The following is an 11,707-nucleotide window of genomic DNA, read 5'->3' on the forward strand; positions in this document are numbered from 1 at the left end:
TAAAGATGTTCAGGCTCTGTAATCACCTGTTCTTCTCTGGAAGTTTTGTTCATATCTGGATCCTCTTGTCAAGTGCTTTGGGACCCCCTTTGTCTGACATACTTCATCCTGGGCTTTAATCTGTGTTGTCGCAGAGGAGCGCGCGTGTGAGTTTTCCATGCATAATCTATTCTGGGAAGAACATCTTAATAAACTTGGTATGGAAGGTCTCTTGGCTTTTATATGCGGTGGATTACAGCCCTTAGATTGTCCACCTAGCTTTTGGTTTCACTTCTGACCATAGAGTGGGTCAGACTGGCTAACTGCAGTTCTCTTGATCCTTTCCGGGTTTGCACCTTTGGTGTCGTGTTAGCTTATCCTCGCAGGTTGGGATCAGCAGTCAACCTTCCATTTGTTCCTGTTTGGGAGGTATGCAGTATAGTCGTGTAGCATTATCTACGCTACTGCTTACTCAGCCTTGCTTATCCATCTTCGATTCTAGGTTTGGCCTACTGCAGTTGCAGAACCTGCTTCTGGGATGAGTCCTTGCTGTCTTGCCACTTGAGTATCTAGTTTTTGTTAGGATGCCTTTTACTACTGCAATGTATTGTTCAATCCCAAACTGCCTCCATCCTCAAACACCCAATGTCCTGTTCCTTTATTACTGCTGTGGTCCAAGCATACGTGCCTCATGACTCTTACTAATTTGAAAACTGCAGGTTGCAATTTCCTTTTAACAACTTATTGCTATTCATTTCTAGCTCGTGGTGAGAAAAAGAACATTCACTTTCAGAAAATATGTAATTTATAATAAAATCCACCTACCCCAGAGATTTGGGAATGTTTTGCTTTACACCCTTTGCTTGGAGAAAAGGACCTGGTTATCAGAAGCAGTAGGGGGCACTGCTATATTATCAGGGCAAGGGAGCATAGACTTCTGGGGAGATGGTTTAATGGATTTAGATCTTTAGAGCTATGGGAGTTCTTGCCAGTTATTCACTGGGAGCATGGATAATTGTATACAGTTTGAGAAAAAATATTCTCAGGTAAGTAATTGTTTTTTTTCAGAATTAATGGTTTAAATGACCGTCTCTAAGAACAGTGTATTTGTTTTATGTTAATAGTTATTAGGTGATCTCCTCTAAAATATACATTTTATTTTTTTTGTTTTGCAGGAGCTATTGGTTACATGGGAACAAGTGCCTTTGTTCGTAAAATCTACACTAATGTGAAAATTGACTAAGAAAATAAGAAAACTTAACTATGGATCAGTTACTGTTTTCAATGGGGGTGAACTTGCACAACAAAAAGCGCAAGAAGAGAGTTGGGTTTTAAGACTGGGCCTCGTGTGGGTCTCCATTTTGTGGATGGCTTAAAGTAACATCTATTTTCATTGATCCTAGATTCTTACTGACTGCTTTCTCCAACTGTTCACAGCAAATGCTTGGATTATATGCAGTAGGCATTACTACAGTACATGGCTAACCTTCCCAAAAAAACCTAGCTCATTAAAGACGAATAGGCTAGCTCTCTTCAGTGAAGAGGACAAACAGTTTATTTCAAGCATTTGTTCCATTCAATAAAAAGAGGGAAACTTGGCTACTAAAACTGCTTGATTAGTAGTCTTCCTGGTACTTAACATTTCTAAATTATCTAAAAATGCTGTTCCAGAAAGATTACTTTTCTGGTTTTCACTGCCATTGTCCGGATAGAAGTATGTTTTGTATTTTGACTCTGGGTGCTTCTTTTTGGTTCATTTGCAGTATCAACTATCCCTACACCCATTGGTCTAAAAAATATATTAAACTCACCTGCATGTAATATATCAGCGATCATTCTAGTTGGACCAACTTCCCATTTATTTATCTTTAAAGTAATATCCAGCTACATCTTAAATCCATCCAAAGAAGATACAGTCTGAAGACAGTGCAATTTACTGTACAGTTAGAAAGCAAAATGTTAAACGAAGAGGATGCTGTTTGTTTTTTATTAAACGTTTTGAGGTCTAGATTAAAACAAAACCAACGTTTTAACTGAATGTCTAAAGTGATTCTCCTTTTTTTTCCAAGTTAGTCTTTTTTTCCAGTTTGGGTTTGAATAAAGGCTTTCCTTAAGACATTATAAAGCGGTAATAAGTGTATATAACATTAAATAATGTAACTTAGGTGTAGATCTCAAATGTATTTGGATGTACAGATTTACTACAGAGTACTTTTTTCTGATGATTCGGTGTACAAATGTGTGAATTTGGGTGGCTTTTTACATCTTGCCTGCCATTGCATGAAACGTTGGGGTTTTCTCACAATGTGTGTATGTCCTATTTTCTGGTCTGTTTCCTTTCTGAAGCTCTTACAGGAGTTACATTTGTAATTTAGAACATTTTAATTTTTGTTTAATCCTATCTGGACACTTGTGTAACATCTAAAGCACGGTTGCTTTAGAGTGTTCAGAAAACTAAAATAAACTTTTCAGACAAAAATGTTCTGATTGTGAAAATAGATGAATTTGCAGTTGAAAATGTCTGTTTAAAAAGGCAAGACTATTGAATGCCACTTTCTGTATACAGTATTACTGTGCTTTTCAAATATCGAAAACCCACGCTTCAAAGTCTGAGAAAGTTTGCCTATATCCGGGCTATCCAGTACAGTTCCAAAGATGGCCAGCTGAGAAAGATCCTTCTTGACTGAGATGTTTATGGGGAAATTTGTTGATCCAATTAGTATACCGGGGAGAAGGAATGAGAGGAGCACTAATATAAACGGGCAAATAAAGGTTAAGATTTTCTAAGACAAATGAGTGTTAATTGTGTAGTGTACTTGGCTAGAAAGATTCTTCATGTGTTAAATTCTTCATTTGTTTCCATGAGAGATTAAAAGCCAGTCAGCTTGGGATTTTGGCACATGCCATATAGGGATGGCTTTCATAAGACTGTCTGTTTGGAACATAACATCTGCCCCAGAAAATGCAACTTGTTGAATTAAAAAGAAAAAGGACAGTGACCCCATGCAATGGTATTTGTATTAATTATCCCTAAATTGTGTATTTATAAAACATACCATTATTGAGCTGTGGATGAAATACCATTCCACCCTTGAAGAGGGGAGAACCGAACTCATAGGAAGTATTTATTACAAGGTACGTTTCTAGAAAGTTGTGCACCCTGTGTGTGTATATTTTATGTGAAGTATGTGAGCTTTAAATGAATGGAACGTTGATTTTCTTGGCCAGTGTTAACTGATCTTTGCAGGAAAAGAGAAGTGGCATTTAAAGTAAGTGTATAGTTGGTTGTAGCTATAGTTTGCTGTTTGACATATGATAGTTCTAGTTTAAAAGCACATAGACTCACTCCAAAGGGAGCAATTATTGGTCAGCAATTATTTTGCCTTAATAAAATGACTGTTTCACAAAATGTAGATTTTTAAACAAAAATGGTTTTTGTACTTGTTCCCTCTAGTGACTTTCCTAGCCCTCTTCTGTTGAATGTTCTTCTGAATGTAAAGTGCAAATCAATTATCAAACACAATAAATACATTAAGTGCCCCTCTGAGGTACAAGATTTGGAAAGGGATTATTAATAATGGGTCTGTATCACTGTATTTAGGGTACTTGGATATGATTAGTCTATCAGAAATGTCATAAATCATTTTTGAAATTTCATTTAATTGGTTGTCTTGTAGTTGGATTTTTTTTTTTTTTAGTACTATAGAATTGCATGTTGCATATTTCCTTTCTCCATCTTCTGGCATTATTAGCTTCAGAAAATCCAGCCAGCACACTGTACTTTTTTTAAGTGACATTGAAAAGATACAAACCATGATTTCATTTCTGCAAGTATGTTCCTCTGGAGAAATGCTTTACGTTTGAAATAATTGACATTTTTACACTTCTACCCTAGCGCAGGAATAGGTTTTTTCTGCTTTTGAAGGATTGTGAAGTGTGACTGCTTTGTTATTTTGAGCTGCTTGTCCTTGTCATGGTTGCTGTTCGAGCAGAGCCTAGTTATTAGCTCAAATTACTGAGGATACATCTTGAACCATCTCAAGTAATAGGATACGGAAGCTCTTGGCCTAGGCAACATAGCCCTTCCTCTGTTGTGGATGAAATAAAGATCTTACGCCTAATACTTCTCCTAGCATGGCCTCTTGTCAGTTCTTGAATTGGCTTTAAAGCCATCTGTTAGGAACTCTTCAGTTTGCGTCTTCCTATTTTGGTACAGATAACTTTTGTTGAATTTACTAAATGGTGATGTGTAGCAATAGCCCATCTCAGCCAACTGCGTTGGATAAATTCAACTGTGAATGTTTTGAATTTAGAAAGGAATGCGACTAGCATGCAGCTGTAGTACTTAGCACAGGAAAAAGGAGAATGCTACGTTAGAGATTTAAGTGGTTTATTTTGTAGTCATTTTTATTGGACTTTTGACATCTGGTTGCATAAGAGCAGCAGTGTAACTTACAATGCAGTTATAGTTGCAAAAGTGACTAGATAAAATTGATCGTGCCTGACTGAAGGCTCGCTCTCTCTGTTCGGAGGGATCTACTCATTTTAGTGGCAAATTTAGATTTTACTATTGTCAGCACTGCAGAGATGTTAGGGGGCTTATTCCTTCACCCACTTACTTCCCTGGTCCTTCTCGCATGAACAGAGAGCAACAATACCCAAAGTCCAAAGGTGCAAACAATTCGATGTTTATTGGGGTGAACTTCCAGCAAGCATGATTCCAGTTTCCTTCTTTAGTATCCTCCTTCCCAGCTCTGACACCACAGAGCCTTACACCTGTGTCCCTGTTCCCATTCCTGCCCTTAGCCAAACATGATTCCAACTTCCTTACTCCCATTCCCTGTTCCCATTTCCCCCTTTAGCAAAACATGATTCCAATTTTCTTACCCCCATTCCCTGTTCCCATCTCCCCCTTTAGCAAAACATGATTCCAATTTTCTTACCCCCATTCCCTGTTCCCATCTCACACACCCACATGCCCACCCCCACCCACACCCAGTCACTTCCTCATGACTACAGATTATATAGTAAAACTTGAGTTCTGCTTAGCTATACCTTAACCAATCATTTTCCTGAAATTTAACTAACCAATCCTAACATATTGTAACATGATTATGTAACCAATTATATCCCACCACCTCAATTAGTTTACACCCAGCAAAATTAATTATACAGCAGACAGGAACAATCACAGAACCAGACAGAGATTATACAGACAAACAACAGCAAAGTGGGAACTATAATGACAAAACAATACAGAAGTGAGGATTTCACATCCCAGCTATTGATAAGTGAGTTCTTGCCAGACAGGATGCTATCAAACTAAGTTTCCTTTTACATTTTCTAGGCACTTCCCGTCCTCTGGAGGTGATAGGAATACAATCCTGTCCTGATAGTGCCTAACAGCCCAATAGCACCTTATTTCAATGTGACTAGTTTGGAATGTGAGGATGTGACCGTTCGCTTCCCAGCTTATGGCTGCCTCTGCTGCTTAGCCAAAGGCCTGAGCCTAAGCACAGGGCCACAAACTGTCACAGTAAGAGAAGGCCCTTACACTGGCAGACAGTGGTTTTGATTCTTTCTTTTATACCTCTATCACTAGCCAAGTGATAAGAATACACTTAAATTCTTAGAGTATAGGCCTTTACAGACAGGCCTGAATATCTATATCCTAACAAGAGGCAACAGTAACGAGTTGGAATTTATTCTGGTTCTCTCAACAGTAAGTTCCAGTTGCACGACCCATTCAGTTACATGTATGCAGCCCTACTGAAGGACATGGAACTGAGGGCCGAATTTGGTCTGCTGAAACTTAGTGGTAATGATGTATAAACCAGAAAGAAGCCAGCCTGACTCGTTCAGATCTCAAGACTCCAGCAGGAGCCAACTCTGGTAAATTGAGCGTGTTTGATCTAGACTCAAGTCTACACTCTGAAATTTCTTAAATTCCTATCAGTATTGTCTCTGGTCCAGTGCTAGCACAGGTGGGACCTGTATAATAGTCAAGGATCTGATAGCTGGACCCCTTTTTGTCATTGTTTTTGGTAAACCCGCGGAAGCGGGGCTCCCACCATTACTATAGTCACTTCAGTTGAGTCAGAAAGGGCACCCGAATGAATCAGATTTCCCAAACGTGGACAAGACTTGAGGCACAAATGTAATGCTGTTTGTTGTTCTATTAGAATAGACCCGCACTTCAGAATGCAAAACTCTGTGCTGATGCATTTCCATTCTTCAGGAGCAGCTCTTCAGTTCTTTCATCTTTCCCAATGTGGGAGCTCCAAAGTGTCTTTCTGGAATAGAAATGATTTCCTTCCAGAGGAAAACACATGCAATTAGAAAATTAGGTAACTTTTTTCTCTGGGAGATGCTTTTAAATCTTAAAATTAATGCTAACGTTTCATTGTCATACTTTTGGGAGTACCTAGGGCATGGGTTTTCAACCTGGAGGTGATAACCTGCTTTTTTTTCATGGCTAGGTAAAAGTGGTCCTGAAACTTCCTTCTGTTGCAACCTTGGGGTCATGGTATAGCAAAAGAAAACCAAATTGTCTAGACCAGTGGCTTTCAACTTGTGGTCCATGGACCCCTGGGAGTCCATAGACCATGTCTAAGGTTTCCAAAGGGGTCTGCACCTCCATTTGAAATTTTTTCGGGGTCCGCAAATGGAAAAAGGTTGAAAACCACTGGTCTAAACAATTGCAACTTTTGCAATATCTTGAAAAGTGACATTAGCGAGTTCTAATGCATGGAGAAAATCTAAATCATTTTGGGGGAGGACAAAAAGAAGGGTGTGGCCATTTGTTTGTTTTGGGAGAGGCTAGTCCTATATGCTGAATTAACCAATGTTTGAAGACAAACTGCTGATGGTGAACTCATGTTTAGGCTTTCTAAAGGTGTATTTTCAAGGCTTCTCCTTTTCATTCTTACCAGTATACTGATAAGAGTATAAGAATTGCAAAAGATTCTTACAGAGGAGAGGTTGATACAAAACACAAGGGGAAAATTGTTACTTGCTGGTATATTCATCTTATAAGCACTTTCGGTCTGTGGAAACAGTAGCTTGCTAACCAGCAATACTATCAAGGCAAGGCCAAGTATTGGGTACTTGCTGAGGTTCTGTGTGTTGTAACTTAATTTTTTTTAAATAATTAAATTTAACCCCCCCCCCCCAGATACTTTCTTTATATTCTGGACAGAAGAGTCATAAGAGTATGCAAGAGTTCATGTGAAGTATTCAAGAAGCAACTTCTATCTGAGGCTCCTTTGCATGAGTACACGTAACAAAAACGTACTGTGTTTTTATAATAGCAGATTAATATACAAGTAGAATATTGCTTACATTTTACAGAAGAACTTGTTTTCCACCTTTTGTAGCACATGTTCCTAGAAGCATGAACTAGTTTGTTCATTACAACATGGCACTGTCACGTATAATTGATCATTTTGTTAAAAAGGTAGACAATGTCCAAGCACAAGCTGAAGTACTTTGCTGAATAGGGATGGTTTGCTGAATTGGACCCCAAAAGTAGAAGGGTGAACCAAATAGGAAAATTATAAATATTTTTACAAAAATTATTTTTACTAAAAAATGATGAAAATGTAAGTTTGATCTGCACTGCAGGAATCTGTCACATTGAGGCCAGTAAACTTAAAAAAAATTCTTGTAATGGAGATATTAGAAATACCCCTTGTAGCCTTTTTAACTTTTCTGTGTAAGTGAGGAAGCTTCACGGGTGAGGAAGTTATTCAGGGCATACAAGTGAAAAGTTTTATGAATGGAGGCAATATACTTTATGCCACAAGCCAGGTTAGCCAACAGTTGATAAATGTTAGCATACTGAAGACTTGCATCCTTTGAATTTGAGGATTTCTCAAATCTTATTTGTATTTCAGCCCATAAACCTAACAAACAATTTTGCTCTGATCAAGTAGGAATGCTTTTTACAGCAGTAGGTCTTGTTGCAAAAAGGCTGGCTAATGAAACAATAGATTTCCTTCTAGCAAAAGGATTTGAAGATGTACAGTGGCCAAGTTTTGGTAGAGCTTTATAGAAGGTTGTTCTGAAAGTCCAGAGTGGTAATTGTTCTTCTACCTGATATGCAGAGGTCTCTACATCTAAAGTCACTTATTGCTGAGAATAATTACAAGCATTAGGATCAGAGAATATCAGGAAATATTTAATTTCCTTAAAGGGAAGTTATTGTTTGCAATCTCTTGTACTTCCATTTTCTCAACGTTTGTCTTTTATCTGTAAATTTCCAGTGCCTGTAATGTACCAAGACAATAGAATCATAGGGTTAAAAAGGACCACACGGTTCAGCAATAGATAAAGCATGGCTTCTATTGGCCTAGTTAGTAGGAGGGAAAGCTCCCTTTTTGGGTTATCTGATGGATCTGCTGCTTAGGAATCACAAGCACCTTGGTTTAACTGTATCACTTCAATTTTCTAGGAAAGTGGTGTATTGTATCCACTGCTGCAAGCTGCTTATCCTACTGTGTGCTGTAGCAATGTGCCCTCATGTAGTGCAACAATGGAGTGTTTCCCTCTTGTCTGGCCAGCAGTTGGCAGATGAACTAATTAGCATTGACCCTTCTTTATTTGGAGGCCTAATCAAAAGGATGTCTAATTCTTTTACCAGAGCAGGCACATCTTCAAGCCTAAGAACTGGAGAAAATCCTATGTCAAATAACTCTGCTTTCTAATACAATCATTCAGTGTTACGGGGATGCAGTTAGGAAGCTTAAATTCAGTATTTAGAGTCTGTAAAAGCTTTTTAAACAATTGTAATTAGAACCTTTTTTCATTAGCTGAAAACAGTTTGTAGTTGAGCTTTAGTTTCTTTTTGCCTTGCTCCCAAGAAGTGTTTGCAATTGCAACGCAAAAAACTGCAGCATTGTCTGATAATCTGAAACTGGCCAGCTAAGCTTCCTTGTCTAAACCGCACAAAGTGCAATAAAAAAACCAAAAACTGCATCTGTGGTCAAAGTAAAACCAAAAATATTGGTTTTAATAACATGACACAGCAAAGGAAATCTAGGTTTTAAAATCTTTTAAAGCTAAGAGAAAAGAAGTACTTGTGGCACCTTAGAGACTAATAAATTTATTTGAGCATAAGCTTTTGTGAGCTACAGCTCACTTCATCGGATACTCACGAAAGCTTATGTGAATACAGACTAACGGCTGCTACTCTGAAACCTGTCCTTAAAGCGAAGAGTGTCTTAGTCTTGGAAGTTAGAGAAAGGTTTAGCATGTTCTGTGGTCAGTGATATAGCAGACTGCCACTGCCGTTGAGGTTAGAAGATTATTTAGATAATCATGTATACACACAAAACTCATGATAAAACATGGACAAGGAGTGCATTCTGTGTAATTAAGAAGGATCTACTCCTTTGGGTTGCAGCCAGCTTTCTTTTGCTAATTCATTAAATCAAAACCTTTTGAGAATTGTCAAATTAGTAACAAATTCAGGTAGTGTATGCCACCAGGCTCTTCAGGAATGGACAACTCAGGGTGGATGTTGGAATGCAACTCTTCTTGCCCGATGGTAGTGGTTTAGAGGGTTTAGCATCACATTTCTGTCCTTTTTTTGTGGCAGGAGACACAACCTTCTTTGGAAAGACCAACAGACACATTCAGAGAATTCCAAACACCAGAGGAATCTTGCCAAAGGTGGCCTGTATGGTTTTGTGTAACCCTATTGCAGCTGGCATCACTGGAAGCAATCGACTAACTCAGTGGTTCCCAAACTTTATTGGTTCACAAACCACCTTCTTAAATGGTTGCGAAGTGAATTGATGGCACATCAAGCTCTCATACCACAATTTGGGGACTTCTGGTTTAGCCCGTCTTGCTCCTTCCTTTGAGAGGTCCTTTGTTTCTTCCTGGGGCCCTTGTTCTGAGTAAAATACAAGTTTTAAGAAATGTTGCAGGAAGTTGCTTTATTTTCCCAAGATTCAAGGACTGAACAATGGAGGGAAGTATTGTTTGATATTTCTTTGGGAAGGGGAATGGCTCCTAAAATACTTTGCATTTACATAAAATCTTAAATTCAGTGATCTCAAAGTACTCTGCAAACCACAACCTACTTCCCAAGGTGTTGAGGCTGTTTCACTTTTTTGAGTAATAGGGATAGATCACTCAAATGTCTCCTAAATTTTAATGTATAAATGGATCTGGTTGCAAATGGAATAAATTCTTTTTTCTGCTACCAAAAGCTCAAGTATCGCACTGAAGCACAAATATATTGGCCCATTTACTGATTTAGTACACAGAAAGAAACGTTGGGATGATAAACTTATGGAGAAAGTCAGATAACTATTAACCCCACAAAAATATTATGGCATGATTAAAATTTGTTATAGAGGTAAAAAGCAGTATCGAGTGAGAGACAATAGGAATCAATAATGGAACCCAATTTAATTTCATTAACAACCTCGAGCTGTAACTTAGAGCATAATCAAATCCTGCTGAAAAGCCCAAACCAAAGAATAGGCAAACACAAAGGAAGTGGGAACCAACCCAAGTAGTGACCAAGAGAGACGAGAACAATAGACTGCAATAATGAGATTAAGTATAAATAGACACAAAGCCTATACCCATAAAGAGGAAATCAACACTAGTTCAAACTAAGGAACGGCAGTTTGAAAAGTTGAATGCAACAAGACTTGGGACGATACTATGAAACAACTTGTGGTGCAATGCCATACTGGTGGGGAGAAACCAATGCATCTTGGATACTTTGATTTTCCTCAGATCTGTTAGCTTCTCTACGAATATGGTATGGCTTTTGAGGAGAATCTTCTGTAATGAAAAGTTCTATGTCTGTACACCCACAGTCATGGTTGTGTGTAGCAAAAGCTGTTGCATCTTACTGTGTGACTGGCTGTCGAGTGTCCTTGAACATGTTTTTGTTGTGTTCCACACTGAGGTCATAAGAGGCTGGTGTAGACTGCAGCAACAGCATGGAGTTCTGGATCCACAAAGGGTTCTTTCCCCAAATGCTTTACTACTTTTTGACAAATCAACTTGTTTGTCAAATCTAAACTCAACCCATGCGTCACCAGAAAATTTGCTCCCAGCAGGTTTTGTGGTTCTGGTAACTTAGCCAGAGCAAACATGAGTCCTGCATAAATCTCCTTTGGGGACTATCAGTGGGTGAGACAACTTTATTTTAATAGGCTGTTTTGTAAAAGTCTCAATTGCCATGACTCCTTTTCTTTCCAATAGCGATGTGGCTGGGTGAGGGTCATAATGTAGATACACCTGCACCTCTGTCCACTATACACATTCCCTTCCCACTCCTTAGCAGAGCCATACAGTTCTCCCTGCTCTGCCTGTATCTAAAGAGGCCATTATACAGCATGGTGGGTACTGGGGACATTGTGAATGTGTATCCTCTCCCTCACTTTACCTGGCTTTTAGAATCAGGGCCTGATCAACTGATTCAGAAAACCAGGTATCACATCCCCTTAGAGGGGACTGGATTTCTATTTGAGTGTATTTGGACTGTCCAGTTGGCTGTGAAACTATTTCAGTTCCTTCCCTTGTAGCTCAAGGGAATCATTCATGTAGCAAATTTCTGCCACCATGTCATCCCATTGATTCAATGAATCAGACTGGGCTGGGCACTGCTTTGGAAATGGAGGGCAAATTTTCTAAGGTGCTGGTTTCTAATTCAAGCCTGCTCAAAACCATTAGACACCGTAGCAGTAAGATTCACCAGTGC

General features: G+C 38.8%; 1 protein-coding gene across 1 annotated transcript in view; it reads left to right on the forward strand.

The window, feature by feature from the left end:
• Positions 1 to 2,978, forward strand: part of TM9SF3 (transmembrane 9 superfamily member 3) — an 83,791-nt gene extending 80,813 nt beyond the window's left edge. Inside the window, exon 15 of the mRNA XM_048858812.2 lies at positions 1,155 to 2,978. Coding sequence (XP_048714769.1) covers positions 1,155 to 1,222 — 68 coding nt within the window. The 3' untranslated portion in view covers positions 1,223 to 2,978. The remainder of the gene's footprint in view (positions 1 to 1,154) is intronic.
• Positions 2,979 to 11,707: the final 8,729 nt, after the last annotated feature.

Source organism: Caretta caretta, chromosome 7, assembly GCF_965140235.1.
Source record: "Caretta caretta isolate rCarCar2 chromosome 7, rCarCar1.hap1, whole genome shotgun sequence".
In the NCBI taxonomy this organism is placed as follows: Eukaryota; Metazoa; Chordata; order Testudines; family Cheloniidae; genus Caretta; species Caretta caretta.